This window comes from Coregonus clupeaformis, chromosome 23, assembly GCF_020615455.1.
Source record: "Coregonus clupeaformis isolate EN_2021a chromosome 23, ASM2061545v1, whole genome shotgun sequence".
NCBI classification, from domain to species: domain Eukaryota; kingdom Metazoa; phylum Chordata; class Actinopteri; order Salmoniformes; family Salmonidae; genus Coregonus; species Coregonus clupeaformis.
In genome coordinates this window covers 52,073,409-52,091,829 of record NC_059214.1, presented here as the reverse complement: position 1 = coordinate 52,091,829, position 18,421 = coordinate 52,073,409, and the positions used below count along the sequence as shown (strand labels likewise).

The 18,421-nt window shown below is 44.7% G+C and overlaps 1 protein-coding gene and 1 non-coding gene across 2 annotated transcripts in view; both read left to right on the top strand.

The window, feature by feature from the left end:
- Positions 1–277: 277 nt before the first annotated feature.
- Positions 278–18,421, top strand: part of LOC121536166 (tubulin polyglutamylase TTLL4) — a 42,268-nt gene continuing 24,124 nt past the window's right edge. Inside the window, exons 1-8 of the mRNA XM_045206475.1 lie at positions 278–502; positions 1,303–3,806; positions 4,135–4,223; positions 4,357–4,420; positions 6,455–6,582; positions 7,340–7,450; positions 7,565–7,641; positions 9,292–9,486. Of these exons, the coding sequence (XP_045062410.1) occupies positions 1,384–3,806; positions 4,135–4,223; positions 4,357–4,420; positions 6,455–6,582; positions 7,340–7,450; positions 7,565–7,641; positions 9,292–9,486 (3,087 nt within the window). The 5' untranslated portion in view covers positions 278–502; positions 1,303–1,383. The remainder of the gene's footprint in view (positions 503–1,302; positions 3,807–4,134; positions 4,224–4,356; positions 4,421–6,454; positions 6,583–7,339; positions 7,451–7,564; positions 7,642–9,291; positions 9,487–18,421) is intronic.
- trnap-ugg lies at positions 8,074–8,155 on the top strand. Its single transcript has one exon. It is a non-coding gene; the product is annotated as a tRNA-Pro (tRNA).

Genomic DNA, 18,421 nt, shown 5'->3' with positions numbered 1-18,421 from the left:
GGGGTACTAGGACCCCAGGGGGTACTTGGTCTATCCACAGGGGGTACTAGGACCCCAGGGGGTACTTGGTCTATCCACAGGGGGTACTAGGACCCCAGGGGGTACTTGGTCTATCCACAGGGGGTACTAGGACCCCAGGGGGTACTTGGTCTATCCACAGGGGGTACTAGGACCCCAGGGGGTACTTGGTCTATCCACAGGGGGTACTTCAGAAGACTCATGAGATCATAGGCATACTGGTAAAATGCACATGGGGAGTACTTCAGGGGTACTCTGGGCAGAGCAAAATTCAGTTGGTGGTGCAGTAAGGGGGAAAAACGAAACGTAACATATACTAAATGGAAACGGAGCGTCTCGGATTTACCTACAGAATAATACGACATGCTCTGAGATCACGTTGAGGGAGGGATTCCCTTGTGGGAAAGACACTTTTATTTTGTGGAAAGCACCACCACCACCACCACTACTGCTGTTGCCACGCGTCGGACGCAGCCTCACGCAGGTACATAGAAACATTATCAATTGTAACCATGTGCCAGTTTTTTAATATTAAGTGGCTAGCTAGGTCTCTAAAAATTCGTTGAAATGTTATTCCGAGGTTGTTGGCTCTAGCTGATTTTTGGGGCAGTCGTCCTGAGCATGTGAAGGTTGTCCATATTTCACAACTAGCTAACGTTAGCTAGCTCGTTGCTAGGCACTTTATAACGTGCTTCAGGAATCCATTTGAGCTTGACTTGATTCGAAATTATAGTCATCTAACGTTACCAATATTACCTATTCCATTGGAATTGAATCTGAATCATGAATTTAATCTACCGGTAGCTAACGCTAGCAAGTATTTGACAGCAAATGACGGCTTGCTAACGTCAGCTAGCTTCATGTTGAAACCACATGGCTGCCTACCGGCTCGCTAACGTTAGCTGGCGACCGGCTATTTCACCTTACTGTACCGTCACCGTGCAATTAAAAGTGCTGATACATCCGGTCGATGGTGTCTAAAACCTATTTTAGCCGTGATACTTGCAAACTGGCTAGTGTATTGTTAAGCTAATGTTACCGGTGCTAACTAACTTTTCTCTGCTTACATTGATTGTCAAGCATCTTTAGCCACTTACTACCTAGCTAGCATGTTGGCTAATTTACCAAGCTATCTGTGAACTAGAATTGCTTGCAACTTATCTAGCCAGCAGTTATGCCACGTTGTCTGGATTTATAGATTCATGTTGTCACTTAATCAGACCACTTGTTTCAACTTTCATTATTCTGGTTTTTAATTTCATAAATTGATTTGTTTTGTTTCAGTGGCACGGTGATCCCCTGATTCCCTCAATTCCCTGATGTGTCAGCCAAAGTCCATGCCAGGAGGGTGTGAGATGGCACTTGATGGCCTTCAATGGAGCTGAAGACAAGTTGAATACAAGGGCCTCCTGCTCCCGGTCATCAACCTTCACTATTCGAGCCAAGTCAGCAGTGTTTCATACTGCTAACAGTCACACTACTCCCCTCAGGCCCAGAGAGAAGAAGCCCCTCCAGTCCTCTGCCAGTGTCCCCCGGGTCGCCAGGGACTCTATAGGTCAGCTGAATGACAGGGTGAATCAGACTCAGAAGAACCAGCTCCAATGTGCCTACAACCGTTCTGTGCCTACAACCACTAACCCAGGTGACAAGCCACAGCGTCCTGGTAGCGCGGGTGCTAATTTAGCTAATGGTCATAGTAATGGTCGCTGTCAACCAACTGTTCTCTCTAAGAGTACACAGCTGTCCGGTGCTGCCGTTATCTCATACAGACATAACGCTGGTGTGTTGGAGCCAACCGTGAACAGCTATCGACCCAGCTGGAACTTGGACTCACTGAAGTTAAGATCACGGATCCTGGCCCGCAAAAGAGCCTTGTCACCCCAGCCTGCTCCCTACCCAACGTGTCCCTCTCCACCAAAGGCAGAACGTGTCCCAGACTCGCAGAACAACGCAGCGCCCCAGCCTGCTCCCTACCCAACGTGTCCCTCTCCACCAAAGGCAGAACGTGTCCCAGACTCGCAGAACAACGCAGCGCCCCAGCCTGCTCCCTACCCAACGTGTCCCTCTCCACCAAAGGCAGAACGTGTCCCAGACTCGCAGAACAACGCAGCGCCCCAGCCTGCTCCCTACCCAACGTGTCCCTCTCCACCAAAGGCAGAACGTGTCCCAGACTCGCAGAACAACGCAGCGTCACAGCCTGCTGAAAGCACCAGCAGCACCAGCAGCAGCATGCCCACCAACCAGTCAGTCCCCTGGACCAGTGGCAAACTGAGAGACAATAGCAAAGGGGTTATGAGGCCCACTATGGGTAAAGTGCCTTCCCGTCCCAGACAGGAGACTACCCAGACAAGAGACTCAGCAAAACCTTTGTCCCCCCTGACCCAGTCAGCCTCCTATTGCCGAGGGGGGGGCACACTCCACCCCCCCAACACTGTGCCTTTGCAGGATAAGTCATCCCACCACCAGGATGTGGATCAGATATGGAGGCTCCAGGACCCGCGTCAGTTTGAGAGCCTGATGGCAGCAGACATGGAGGGTCACCCCCAGGAGATGGGGTGTTGTGCTGCTGGCCATGGGGCTCCTGCTGGCCATGGGGCTCCTGCTGGCCATGGGGCTCCTGCTGGCCATGGGGCTCCTGCTGGCCATGGGGCTCCTGCTGGCCATGGGTCTCCTGGAGCTCCTCATAACACATCAACAGAGACGGTCAGGAAGGTCAGCTCTGAGGTGGAGTTTACTGAGGCGGTGAGGAAGCTGACACAGTCACGGAGCGCGTTCACCCTTCATCCCAGGAACGGGACTGTTAACGGTGTTACTACTGGAACACCAGGGTCCAGCGTGGATCCAGTCAAGATGGGCAAAGCCATGACTACTAGCCCTGTCACCTCTGTCAGCCACAGGCCTGCTCCAGCCAAACCCTCTGTACCACTCTGCCTTACTAAGAGAGGCCAGGAGACGGAGCCCTCAGTCTCTCCTGTGTCCATGGAGACCTCCAGTGCCTCCAGCCTCGACAGCAACACCACAACAAACAGTGGTAGCACAACAGCCTCCATGGCACCTCTACCCCATGCAGGGATAACTCCAACCCAGTCCCCTACCCAGGCCAGTGCCACAGCTAGTTTTAGTGCAGGGATAACTCCAACCCAGTCCCCTACCCAGGCCAGTGCCACAGCTAGTTTTAGTGCAGGGATAACTCCAAACCAGTCCCCTACCCAGGCCAGTGCCACAGTTTGTTCTAGTGCAGGGATAACTCCAACCCAGTCCCCTACCCAGGCCAGTGCCACAGCTAGTTTTAGTGCAGGGATAACTCCAAACCAGTCCCCTACCCAGGCCAGTGCCACAGTTTGTTCCAGTGCAGGGATAACTCCAAACCAGTCCCCTACCCAGGCCAGTGCCACAGTTTGTTCCAGTGCAGGGATAACTCCAAACCAGTCCCCTACCCAGGCCAGTGCCACAGTTTGTTCCAGTGCAGGGATAACTCCAACCCAGTCCCCTACCCAGGCCAGTGCCACAGCTAGTTTTAGTGCAGGGATAACTCTAACCCAGTCCCCTACCCAGGCCAGTGCCACAGTTTGTTCTAGTGCTAGTTCCATCCCAGAGAACACTGAGACAGGTTCTGAGTCCGCCTCAGGTTCTCCTCAGAGTCAGAGGCCTTCTGTCACCTCGGTGACCACCCAGATATCAGCCATACACCTGACCAAGGAGAGGAGTGTCCTGTCTCTACAGGGGGGGCACAGCCACAGCCCCTCCCAGTCCCCACCTGTCCTGGAGGAAGAACCTCAGCTCTCCAGGTCAGTTCTGTTCTCCCACATACTACTAGCTATTGTTAGACTAGATGGTACAGCAAGTTTTTGAGTGCTGGAATGGGACTATATAAATCCATTCCATAATTTTTTTATTAAGTAGATCAGTACTAAATGTATTGTCACATGAATTTGATGGAGGTCAACGTGGGTCGATAGGAGGAATTAAGCTCTGTTGTGTTAACTAGCTTGAGTATAGGTGTCTCGAGAGTATGTTTGTCTAGGGAACTCAGTGAGTCATAGTAAAAAGATTCACCCAATAACCTATCAAACGTCTTGCTTCGTTTATCTTTGAGTTTCCTGTCTGTTCATACAGTCCACAGAGTGTTGCCATGCAGGGGGATGGCGCCAGAGGGGAAGAGGACTATCCTGATAACGAGCTGGAGAATGACTGCAGTGGTGATGGTGATGAGGAGGAAGACTCCTTTTAAACTATTCATTTCAACCCTTAATCAACTAGACATGTGAAAAATGACACCACTTAATTGGACGGCTGTAGCTAGGCTAACATAATGAATCCAACCCTGTTTCTCCTCAGAAGGGTCTGACTGCTCCTCTATGAATGATGCCTGGTCCACAGCCTCCATGCCCGTCCTGCCAAAGTAAATTTAATCGTTTTTCTGTGTGATGAAATGTCGATTCATCGATGACGTTGTTGGAATGCTTTGTGCGTTTTGAAGATATTAATTATTATCCTATTGAAATGGACTCTTGGTTGAAATGTGGGGCGGCAGGTAGCTTAGTGGTTAAGAGCGTTGGGCCAGTAACCGAAAGGTCGCTGGTTCTAATCCCTGAGCCGACTAGGTGTTAAATGTTAAATGATTAATCGTTGACGTTGTTGGAATGCTTTGTGCGTTTTGAAGATTGATTGAAAGAAAAAAGCCATGTCATTGCTATTCTATGATTTGTGTTCTTACATATTTTGACAATGATGCCAATTCAACTGTATTTTGGTAACTTACCAGACCACAAGTTCACCCGGGGTCATAACAGAAATCTGAAATGGTCTGGAGAGTAACCTATATCCCCAGTCATGGTTTCAGACCATCAAATCAAATTGTATTTGTCACAAATGCGCCGAATACAACAGGTGTAGACCTTACCGTGAAACGCTCACTTACAGGCTCTTAACCAACAATGCAGTTCAATAAATAAAGTTAAGAAAATATTTACTAAATAAAATAAAGTAAAAATAAAATTAAAAAGTAACACAATAAAATAACAATAACGAGGCTATATACAGGGGGTACCGGTACCGAGTCAATGTGCGGGGGTACAGGTTAGTCGAGGTAATTTGTACATGTAGGTAGGGGTAAAGTGACTATGCATAGATAATAGACAGCCGGTAGCAGCAGTGTAAATAGTCTGGGTGGCCATTTGATGAATTGTTCAGCAGTCTAATGGCTTGGGGGTAGAAGCTGTTAAGGAGCCTTTTGGACCTAGACTTGGCGCTCCGGTACCGCTTCCCGTGCGGTAGCAGAGAGAGCAGTCTATGACTAGGGTGGCTGGAGTCTTTGGCAATCATCTAGGTGTCATTGAGTTTAACAGAAGGTTCAGTTCTTTTATAGTCTATAATTTATAGATAATGATGTTTACAATACCAGGAAGTCATGTTGTTAATCTGTACACTTGACACAGAGTAACCTCTTGACTAAAAACACAAATGATTTGAGAGAAATGCCCATTTATTTTATCTGTGAAGACCGTAGTGTCATGTTTCATCCTATTGTGGCTAGATCTCTGTAGAATGACCATTCATAACTCCTATAACTCTCCCAGTCGGGGCACCTGACAGTTCCCTAGTACGTGATGACAAAAACCCAAGAGAGAATTGAACCTTTTTTTTTTTTTGTTCTAGTGGTTGCTGCCGGTGAAAGGTTGAAAGCACAGAGGCTAGTGGAAAGGTCTCCCAATTGTCAATCAGTGATAAAAGTGGAACTATCTTTCAATAATGGGGACATGAGTCTCTGTGGTGTAATAGTGCTTGGCCTGTGGGATCATTGTCAGCCCATGACGTCCCCAGCTGATTAGCGTTAGGCCCATTTCTGTTTTCGTCACAGCAAAAGCCCATGTAGAGTAGAGCTGTTACCCCCAAGTCAATGCCATCCACTCACTCTCAGTAGAGTCAGGCTATTTTCGAAGCAGGAGGACCAAGCAGGAAAACAGCATCCTAAATGACTGTCACGTGAGTTATTATTTTTTTTTTGGTTAAATTCTTTGCCCAGATAATTCGTTTTTTTTTTTTTTGATTGATCTTGCGGGCGTTTTGGTTTGGTTAGAAACTACTTTTAATTCAAAATGTCTCCTGCCTTTCCAAAGACCTGGCCGACCGTGCCTCTGAGTTAAACCGTGGTATTTAGACGTGAATGATCCTGCTAGGTGCCAGCTAGCGTTATTGTTTCGTTCCACTGGACACTGATGACCAGGCAGTAAGCATGTCTGTGGCACCGTGGCTCAATGGAAATTAAACAGTTGGAAGGGAAGAAATCTCTTTCCAAACTCGTCAGGAATTTTATATTCCATGTTAAACGAGTGTCTTTATAGTCTGTGTGTCTGTTTGATAACGTTCCCAGTATTCCCACTGTTTGCAGATTTAGTACAACGTCATGGCTCTAATGCTACGGTGTGTGTTCCAGCATAGCGGATGAGGGGGAGCTGATGAGCTCTGAATCGGAGGATGAGGGGGAGCTGAAGCCAGCTCTCGTCCCCAGCATGTTCCCCTTCCTCCCTCCAACGCTGTACTTCAGCACTGCCAACCAGAGAGGTAAGACACCCCTTCACTGCCTTTATTTTACTTTTACATTTTAGTCATTTAGCAGACGCTCTTATCCAGAGCGACTTACAGGAGCAATTAGGGTTAAGTGCCTTGCTCAAGGGCACATCGACAGATTTTTCACCTAGTCGGCTCGGGGATTAGAACCAGCGACCTTTCGGTTACTGGCACAACGCTCTTAACCACTAAGCCACCTGCCGCTCCGTTTATAATGGTAGACTGCTTTAAGGTGTATCCCAAATGGTTCCCTATGTAGTGTGGTACTTTTGACCAGGGCTCAAAGGGTGTCATTTGGGAAACAGCTAATAAACTGCTTGACAATGTTAAACTGCTTGACAATGTTAAACTGCTTTAGATTTTTTTTTTGGGGGGGGAAAGAAGCTTCTACAGAAAAAATATTCCCTTCCAATTTTATCCAATTATGAGCTGATCTAAGATGTTTTGTTTGCTGTTACTTGGGGTTGGGGTTAGGGTTTTGGACAACTATTGTTATATGGTTATATCAAAATATTCTACAGGACATTGTGTGGGAGCTTATTAGATAGAGCTTGAGTAAAGTGAAGTCCCCTCCCCCCCAGCAGAGAGACTGCTGCCTCCAGTCCTATAGCTCTATTGGACATAAGCTGAATCCAAAATGACACCCTTCTCCCTTTTTATAGTGCACTACTTTTGACCGGGTCCGTAGGGAATAGGATTCCGTTGGGACCCATCCATAGACCTATTCCTGTAGCTGTATTGTGTGTTTCAGTGGAGCCCCTGCCACCGGAGCAGAGGAAGCTGCTCAAATGGAAGATGAGCACTGTGACTCCCGCCGTGGTCAAACACACCATCGCCAGGTCACACTTCAAAGTCACCAAGAGTGAGTTCCTTAGGGGTTGAAATCCCGCCCTCTTGCCTAATTTACATTTTTAAAGACATCTTGAATGTCTGTTCACATTTGTGTAAAACATTAATGAAGTTATTGTTGTTGCAGAAAGTCATGATTGGCTTGGCTGCTGGGGTCACCATATGAAGTCCCCTGGGTTCAAGGCCATCAGGGAATACCAGAAGGTAAGCTAGGTAGGGCTGGGAACAGGGTTGGTAATTAACACCTGCCACCCGACAAATACGGGTAGATTTTGTCATTGGCGGGTAGGAATGTCTATTCCACCAGCCACGTTGGCGGGTTGTCATTCAGAGAGCAATGGGGATTTATTTTTATTTTTTATTATTATTTTCCAAAGGCCTCATGTCGAAGTTTGTGGAATTGACAAGAGAGGCTACTATGGTGTGATTTTTGTCCTCGTGTTTCTTTGCTAGTTACATGGTTTTGTTCACACGCCAGGTTATTTTTCATTGTTAGTTTGAGTTTGCTGTAGCTGTCTGCTGCTAGGAGGTCATCGCCTGAGATGTTTTTCATCACAGGCAAGTTGAGTGCCCAAGTTACCACGGTAACGGGCGGCGCACAATTGGCCCAGCGTCGTCCAGGGTAGGGGAGGGAATGGCCGGCAGGGGATGTAGCTCAGTTGGTAGAGCATGGCGTTTGGAACGCCAGGGTTGTGGGTTCGATTCCCACGGGGGGCCAGTATAAAAAAATATGTATTCACTAACTGTAAGTCGCTCTGGATAAGCGCGTCTGCTAAATGACTAAAATGTAAATGTAAATGTAACGGCCCGTCCCTTAAAGGGGCAGCTGAATATTTTTCTCTCGCCTACTGATTGAGCATGGAACACTCCTAAAAACTTTTTATTCATGAACCTTTTAGTCATTTCTTATCATTAAAACACTCATTGTTCTCCTAGATTTATAAGTGTGCTTCAACATTTTTAATTAGGAGCACGTCACGTACAACATGTCACAGCGTAGAGCGCTGAACTCTTAAGAATAAGTACGCTGTATCAATATGTATTGCTGTTCGATGCTGGGATTTTATTGAGATTCGATATTCCAAACGCATTGCTCACCTTACAGTGCATTCGGAAAGTATTCAGACCCCTTGACTTTTTCCCCATTTTGTTACGTTACAGCCTTATTCTGAAATTGATTTAAATAGTTGTTTTTCCTCATCAATCTACACACAATAGCCCGTAATGACAAAGTAAAAACAGTTTTGTAGACATTTTTGCAAATGTATGGGGGAAAAACCTGAAAGATCACATTTACATAAGTATTCAGACCCTTTACTCAATACTTTGTTGAAGCACCTTTGGCTGCGATTACAGCCTCGAGTCTTCTTGGGTATGACGCTACAAGCTTGGCACACCTGTATTTGGGGAGTTTCTCCCAATTGGCTCCCTATTTAAAAAGAAGCTATGAAGGAAGTGGCTCTGGATAAGAGCGTCTGCTAAATGACGTAAATGTAAGGAAAAAATACTGGAGTTTTGGTGCATGTAAAGCCAACTAGCGCAAAAATAATATTGCCAAAACGATAACGATATATTGTCAAAAATAATATTGCGATATGTAACTATCAATTGTTTGTTTATTTTTCCCATTAGTAAAGGTAGGCAGGAATGGGCTGAAGCTAGCCTGGTCCCAGATCATTTTGTGCCATCTTGCCAACTCCTTTGGTCATTGTCACACCTCAGGGATCTGGGACCAGGCTAGACAAACGCACCAGCCAAACAAGAATAATATTGATTCAATCGGTATGGATCTTTCATTTCTTTCAACCTTCGTTTTGATCTGCATATTGACTCGTCTCTCTGCGTTCTTTCTAGTTGAACCACTTCCCCGGTTCGTTCCAGATAGGTCGTAAGGACCGTCTGTGGAGGAACCTGTCGAAGATGCAGGCTCAGTTTGGGAAGAGGGAGTTCAGCTTCTTCCCCCGCTCCTTCGTTCTCCCTCAGGACATCAAGCTGCTGAGGAAGGCCTGGGAGGACAGTGGTAGCAGGCAGAAATGGATCATCAAGCCGGTAGGTGGATCCTATATCTAAATCCGTTTTGGGCTGTGTCTGAAATGGCTTCCGTTCCCTAGTGATGGTGCGTTTCTCCTGTGTTTGGATCTTTTGTTTCTCCTAAGTCTAACGATGCGTCCGAAATGACACTTCCCTATACAGTGCACTATAGCGAACTACTTTTGGCTCTAGGGAATAATGTCATAACCTGACGTGGATGCATTGTGATGTGTATTAGTACTGGCTGTATAGTGGATGTATAGGGGATGTAGTGGATGTGTATTAGTACTGGCTGTATAGTGGATGTGTATTAGTACTGGCTGTATAGGGGATGTGTATTAGTACTGGCTGTATAGTGGATGTATAGGGGATGTAGTGGATGTGTATTAGTACTGGCTGTATAGGGGATGTAGTGGATGTGTATTAGTACTGGCTGTGTAGTGGATGTGTATTAGTACTGGCTGTATAGGGGATGTAGTGGATGTGTATTAGTACTGGCTGTATAGGGGATGTGTATTAGTACTGGCTGTATAGGAGATGTAGTGGATGTGTATTAGTACTGGCTGTATAGGGGATGTAGTGGATGTGTATTAGTACTGGCTGTATAGGGGATGTAGTGGATGTGTATTAGTACTGGCTGTATAGGGGATGTAGTGGATGTGTATTAGTACTGGCTGTATAGGGGATGTAGTGGATGTGTATTAGTACTGGCTGTATAGGGGATGTAGTGGATGTGTATTAGTACTGGCTGTATAGGGGATGTAGTGGATGTGTATTAGTACTGGCTGTATAGTGGATGTAGTGGATGTGTATTAGTACTGGCTGTGTAGTGGATGTGTATTAGTACTGGCTGTATAGGGGATGTGTATTAGTACTGGCTGTATAGGGGATGTGTATTAGTACTGGCTGTGTAGTGGATGTGTATTAGTACTGGCTGTGTAGGGGATGTGTATTAGTACTGGCTGTATAGTGGATGTGTATTAGTACTGGCTGTATAGTGGATGTGTATTAGTACTGGCTGTATAGGGGATGTAGTGGATGTGTATTAGTACTGGCTGTATAGGGGATGTGTATTAGTACTGGCTGTGTAGTGGATGTGTATTAGTACTGGCTGTGTAGGGGATGTGTATTAGTACTGGCTGTATAGTGGATGTGTATTAGTACTGGCTGTATAGGGGATGTAGTGGATGTGTATTAGTACTGGCTGTATAGGGGATGTAGTGGATGTGTATTAGTACTGGCTGTATAGTGGATGTGTATTAGTACTGGCTGTATAGGGGATGTAGTGGATGTGTATTAGTACTGGCTGTATAGGGGATGTAGTGGATGTGTATTAGTACTGGCTGTATAGTGGATGTAGTGGATGTGTATTAGTACTGGCTGTGTAGTGGATGTGTATTAGTACTGGCTGTATAGGGGATGTGTATTAGTACTGGCTGTATAGGGGATGTGTATTAGTACTGGCTGTATAGGGGATGTAGTGGATGTGTATTAGTACTGGCTGTGTAGTGGATGTGTATTAGTACTGGCTGTATAGTGGATGTAGTGGATGTGTATTAGTACTGGCTGTATAGGGGATGTAGTGGATGTGTATTAGTACTGGCTGTATAGGGGATGTAGTGGATGTGTATTAGTACTGGCTGTGTAGTGGATGTGTATTAGTACTGGCTGTATAGGGGATGTAGTGGATGTGTATTAGTACTGGCTGTGTAGTGGATGTGTATTAGTACTGGCTGTATAGGGGATGTAGTGGATGTGATAATAATAATAATGATAATAATGACATTTAGCAGACGCTTTTATCCAAAGCGACTTAGTCATGTATGCATACATTTTACGTATGGGTGGTCCTGGAATCTAACCCACAATCCCGGCGTTGCAAGCACCATGCTCTACCAACTGAGCCATTCATGACAACAATCAAGAATCAATCAATCAATCAAATATATTCATAAAGCCATTTGGACATCAACAGTTGTCACAAAGTGTTTTACTGTAACCCGGCCTAGAAAACCCCAAGCAGCAGCGACAGGAACCAGGCTCAAGTGTTTGGTCCAGTAGCTTGTCTACAGTGTGAACCAATGTCCTGTAGGACACATCTTTGTGGCCTGCTCTTAGTACTGACTGTATAGGGGATGTATATTAGTACTGGCTGTATAGGGGATGTAGTGGATGTGTATTAGTACTGGCTGTATAGGGGATGTAGTGGATGTGTATTAGTACTGGCTGTATAGTGGATGTGTATTAGTACTGGCTGTATAGGGGATGTAGTGGATATGTATTAGTACTGGCTGTATAGGGGATGTAGTGGATGTGTATTAGTACTGGCTGTATAGGGGATGTAGTGGATGTGTATTAGTACTGGCTGTATAGGGGATGTAGTGGATGTGTATTAGTACTGGCTGTATAGGGGATGTAGTGGATGTGTATTAGTACTGGCTGTATAGTGGATGTAGGGGATGTGTATTAGTACTGGCTGTATAGGGGATGTAGTGGATGTGTATTAGTACTGGCTGTATAGTGGATGTGTATTAGTACTGGATGTATAGTGGATGTGTATTTGTACTGGCTGTATAGGGGATGTAGTGGATGTGTATTAGTACTGGCTGTATAGGGGATGTAGTGGATGTGTATTAGTACTGGCTGTGTAGTGGATGTGTATTAGTACTGGCTGTATAGGGGATGTAGTGGATGTGTATTAGTACTGGCTGTGTAGTGGATGTGTATTAGTACTGGCTGTATAGGGGATGTAGTGGATGTGTATTAGTACTGGCTGTATAGGGGATGTAGTGGATGTGTATTAGTACTGGCTCTATAGGGGATGTGTATTAGTACTGGCTGTATAGGGGATGTAGTGGATGTGTATTAGTACTGGCTGTGTAGTGGATGTGTATTAGTACTGGCTGTATAGGGGATGTAGTGGATGTGTATTAGTACTGGCTGTATAGGGGATGTAGTGGATGTGTATTAGTACTGGCTGTGTAGTGGATGTGTATTAGTACTGGCTGTATAGGGGATGTAGTGGATGTGTATTAGTACTGGCTGTATAGGGGATGTAGTGGATGTGTATTAGTACTGGCTGTATAGGGGATGTAGTGGATGTGTATTAGTACTGGCTGTATAGGGGATGTAGTGGATGTGTATTAGTACTGGCTGTATAGGGGATGTAGTGGATGTGTATTAGTACTGGCTGTATAGGGGATGTAGTGGATGTGTATTAGTACTGGCTGTGTAGTGGATGTGTATTAGTACTGGCTGTATAGGGGATGTAGTGGATGTGTATTAGTACTGGCTGTATAGGGGATGTAGTGGATGTGTATTAGTACTGGCTGTATAGGGGATGTAGTGGATGTGTATTAGTACTGGCTGTGTAGTGGATGTGTATTAGTACTGGCTGTATAGGGGATGTAGTGGATGTGTATTAGTACTGGCTGTGTAGGGGATGTAGTGGATGTGTATTAGTACTGGCTGTATAGGGGATGTAGTGGATGTGTATTAGTACTGGCTGTATAGGGGATGTAGTGGATGTGTATTTGTACTGGCTGTATAGGGGATGTAGTGGATGTGTATTAGTACTGGCTGTATATGGGATGTAGTGGATGTGTATTAGTACTGGCTGTATAGTGGATGTGTATTAGTACTGGCTGTATAGTGGATGTAGTGGATGTGTATTAGTACTGGCTGTGTAGTGGATGTGTATTAGTACTGGCTGTATAGGGGATGTAGTGGATGTGTATTAGTACTGGCTGTATAGGGGATGTAGTGGATGTGATAATAATAATAATGATAATAATGACATTTAGCAGACGCTTTTATCCAAAGCGACTTACAGTCATGTATGCATACATTTTACGTATGGGTGGTCCTGGAATCTAACCCACAATCCCGGCGTTGCAAGCACCATGCTCTACCAACTGAGCCATTCATGACAACAATCAAGAATCAATCAATCAATCAAATATATTCATAAAGCCATTTGGACATCAACAGTTGTCACAAAGTGTTTTACTGTAACCCGGCCTAGAAAACCCCAAGCAGCAGCGACAGGAACCAGGCTCAAGTGTTTGGTCCAGTAGCTTGTCTACAGTGTGAACCAATGTCCTGTAGGACACATCTTTGTGGCCTGCTCTTAGTACTGACTGTATAGGGGATGTATATTAGTACTGGCTGTATAGGGGATGTAGTGGATGTGTATTAGTACTGGCTGTGTAGGGGATGTAGTGGATGTGTATTAGTACTGGCTGTATAGGGGATGTAGTGGATGTGTATTAGTACTGGCTGTATAGGGGATGTGTATTAGTACTGGCTGTATAGGGGATGTAGTGGATGTGTATTAGTACTGGCTGTATAGGTGATGTAGTGGATGTGTATTAGTACTGGCTGTGTAGGGGATGTAGTGGATGTGTATTTGTACTGGCTGTATAGGGGATGTAGTGGATGTGTATTAGTACTGGCTGTATAGGGGATGTAGTGGATGTGTATTAGTACTGGCTGTATAGGGGATGTAGTGGATGTGTATTAGTACTGGCTGTATAGGGGATGTAGTGGATGTGTATTAGTACTGGCTGTGTAGTGGATGTGTATTAGTACTGGCTGTATAGGGGATGTAGTGGATGTGTATTAGTACTGGCTGTATAGGGGATGTAGTGGATGTGATAATAATAATAATGATAATAATGACATTTAGCAGACGCTTTTATCCAAAGCGACTTACAGTCATGTATGCATACATTTTACGTATGGGTGGTCCTGGAATCTAACCCACAATCCCGGCGTTGCAAGCACCATGCTCTACCAACTGAGCCATTCATGACAACAATCAAGAATCAATCAATCAATCAAATATATTCATACTGGCTGTATAGGGGATGTAGTGGATGTGTATTAGTACTGGCTGTATAGTGGATGTGTATTAGTACTGGCTGTATAGGGGATGTAGTGGATGTGTATTAGTACTGGCTGTATAGGGGATGTGTATTAGTACTGGCTGTGTAGTGGATGTGTATTAGTACTGGCTGTATAGTGGATGTGTATTAGTACTGGCTGTATAGGGGATGTAGTGGATGTGTATTAGTACTGGCTGTATAGGGGATGTAGTGGATGTGTATTAGTACTGGCTGTGTAGTGGATGTAGTGGATGTGTATTAGTACTGGCTGTATAGGGGATGTAGTGGATGTGTATTAGTACTGGCTGTATAGTGGATGTGTATTAGTACTGGCTGTATAGGGGATGTAGTGGATATGTATTAGTACTGGCTGTATAGGGGATGTAGTGGATGTGTATTAGTACTGGCTGTATAGGGGATGTAGTGGATGTGTATTAGTACTGGCTGTATAGTGGATGTAGGGGATGTGTATTAGTACTGGCTGTATAGGGGATGTAGTGGATGTGTATTAGTACTGGCTGTATAGGGGATGTAGTGGATGTGTATTAGTACTGGCTGTATAGGGGATGTGTATTAGTACTGGCTGTATAGGGGATGTGTATTAGTACTGGATGTATAGGGGATGTAGTGGATGTGTATTAGTACTGGCTGTGTAGGGGATGTGTATTAGTACTGGCTGTGTAGTGGATGTGTATTAGTACTGGATGTATAGTGGATGTGTATTAGTACTGGCTGTATAGGGGATGTAGTGGATGTGTATTAGTACTGGCTGTATAGGTGATGTAGTGAATGTGTATTAGTACTGGCTGTATAGGGGATGTAGTGGATGTGTATTAGTACTGGCTGTATAGTGGATGTAGTGGATGTGTATTAGTACTGGCTGTATAGGGGATGTAGTGGATGTGTATTAGTACTGGCTGTATAGGGGATGTAGTGGATGTGTATTAGTACTGGCTGTATAGTGGATGTAGTGGATGTGTATTAGTACTGGCTGTGTAGTGGATGTGTATGAGTACTGGCTGTATAGGGGATGTAGTGGATGTGTATTAGTACTGGCTGTATAGGGGATGTAGTGGATGTGTATTAGTACTGGCTGTATAGGGGATGTATATTAGTACTGGCTGTATAGGGGATGTAGTGGATGTGTATTAGTACTGGCTGTATAGGGGATGTAGTGGATGTGTATTAGGACTGGCTGTATAGGGGATGTAGTGGATGTGTATTAGTACTGGCTGTATAGGGGATGTAGTGGATGTGTATTAGTACTGGCTGTGTAGTGGATGTGTATTAGTACTGGCTGTGTAGTGGATGTGTATTAGTACTGGCTGTATAGGGGATGTAGTGGATGTGTATTAGTACTGGCTGTATATGGGATGTAGTGGATGTGTATTAGTACTGGCTGTATAGGGGATGTATATTAGTACTGGCTGTATAGGGGATGTAGTGGATGTGTATTAGTACTGGCTGTATAGGGGATGTAGTGGATGTGTATTAGTACTGGCTGTATAGGTGATGTAGTGGATGTGTATTAGTACTGGCTGTATAGGGGATGTAGTGGATGTGTATTAGTACTGGCTGTATAGGGGATGTAGTGAATGTGTATTAGTACTGGCTGTATAGGGGATGTAGTGAATGTGTATTAGTACTGGCTGTATAGGGGATGTAGTGGATGTGTATTAGGACTGGCTGTATAGGGGATGTAGTGGATGTGTATTAGTACTGGCTGTATAGGGGATGTGTATTAGGACTGGCTGTGTAGGGGATGTGTATTAGTACTGGCTGTGTAGGGGATGTGTATTAGTACTGGCTGTCTAGTGGATGTGTATTAGTACTGGCTGTATAGGGGATTTAGTGGATGTGTATTAGTACTGGCTGTATAGGGGATGTAGTGGATGTGTATTAGTACTGGCTGTATAGGGGATGTAGTGGATGTGTATTAGTACTGGCTGTATAGGGGGTGTAGTGGATGTGTATTAGTACTGGCTGTATAGGGGATGTAGTGGATGTGTATTAGGACTGGCTGTATAGGGGATGTGTATTAGTACTGGCTGTATAGGGGATGTGTATTAGTACTGGCTGTGTAGTGGATGTGTATTAGTACTGGCTGTATAGGGGATGTGTATTAGTAATGGCTGTGTAGTGGATGTGTATTAGTACTGGCTGTATAGGGGATGTAGTGGATGTGTATTAGTACTGGCTGTATAGGGGATGTAGTGGATGTGTATTAGTACTGGCTGTATAGTGGATGTATAGGGGATGTAGTGGATGTGTATTAGTACTGGCTGTGTAGTGGATGTGTATTAGTACTGGCTGTGTAGTGGATGTGTATTAGTACTGGCTGTGTAGTGGATGTGTATTAGTACTGGCTGTATAGGGGATGTAGTGGATGTGTATTAGTACTGGCTGTATAGGGGATGTAGTGGATGTGTATTAGTACTGGCTGTATAGGGGATGTATATTAGTACTGGCTGTATAGGGGATGTAGTGGATGTGTATTAGTACTGGCTGTATAGGGGATGTAGTGGATGTGTATTAGTACTGGCTGTATAGGTGATGTAGTGGATGTGTATTAGTACTGGCTGTATAGGGGATGTAGTGGATGTGTATTAGTACTGGCTGTATAGGGGATGTAGTGAATGTGTATTAGTACTGGCTGTATAGGGGATGTAGTGAATGTGTATTAGTACTGGCTGTATAGGGGATGTGTATTAGTACTGGCTGTGTAGTGGATGTGTATTAGTACTGGCTGTATAGGGGATGTGTATTAGTACTGGCTGTGTAGTGGATGTGTATTAGCACTGGCTGTATAGGGGATGTAGTGGATGTGTATTAGTACTGGCTGTATAGGGGATGTAGTGGATGTGTATTAGTACTGGCTGTATAGGGGATGTAGTGGATGTGTATTAGGACTGGCTGTATAGGGGATGTAGTGGATGTGTATTAGTACTGGCTGTATAGTGGATGTAGTGGATGTGTATTAGTACTGGCTGTGTAGTGGATGTGTATTAGTACTGGCTGTATAAGGGATGTAGTGGATGTGTATTAGTACTGGCTGTATAGGGGATGTGTATTAGTACTGGCTGTATAGTGGATGTGTATTAGTACTGGATGTATAGTGGATGTGTATTTGTACTGGCTGTGTAGGGGATGTAGTGGATGTGTATTAGTACTGGCTGTATAGGGGATGTAGTGGATGTGTATTAGTACTGGCTGTATAGGTGATGTAGTGGATGTGTATTAGTACTGGCTGTATAGGGGATGTAGTGGATGTGTATTAGTACTGGCTGTATAGGGGATGTGTATTAGTACTGGCTGTATAGGGGATGTAGTGGATGTGTATTAGTACTGGCTGTATAGGGGATGTGTATTAGTACTGGCTGTATAGGGGATGTGTATTAGTACTGGCTGTATATGGGATGTGTATTAGTACTGGCTATATAGGGGATGTGTATTAGTACTGGCTGTATAGTGGATGTGTATTAGTACTGGCTGTGTAGTGGATGTGTATTAGTACTGGCTGTATAGTGGATGTAGTGGATGTGTATTAGTACTGGCTGTATAGGGGATGTAGTGGATGTGTATTAGTACTGGCTGTGTAGTGGATGTGTATTAGTACTGGCTGTGTAGTGGATGTGTATTAGTACTGGCTGTATAGGGGATGTAGGGGATGTGTATTAGTACTGGCTGTATAGGGGATGTGTATTAGTACTGGCTGTGTAGTGGATGTGTATTAGTACTGGCTGTATAGGGGATGTAGGGGATGTGTATTAGTACTGGCTGTATAGTGGATGTGTATTAGTACTGGCTGTATAGTGGATGTGTATTAGTACTGGCTGTATAGGGGATGTAGTGGATGTGTATTAGTACTGGCTGTATAGTGGATGTTTATTAGTACTGGCTGTATAGGGGATGTAGTGGATGTGTATTAGTACTGGCTGTATAGGGGATGTAGTGGATGTGTATTAGTACTGGCTGTATAGGGGATGTAGTGGATGTGTATTAGTACTGGATGTATAATGAGACAAGCTCCAGTCTAGATACATGTCATGTATTAGTGGATCAAAATA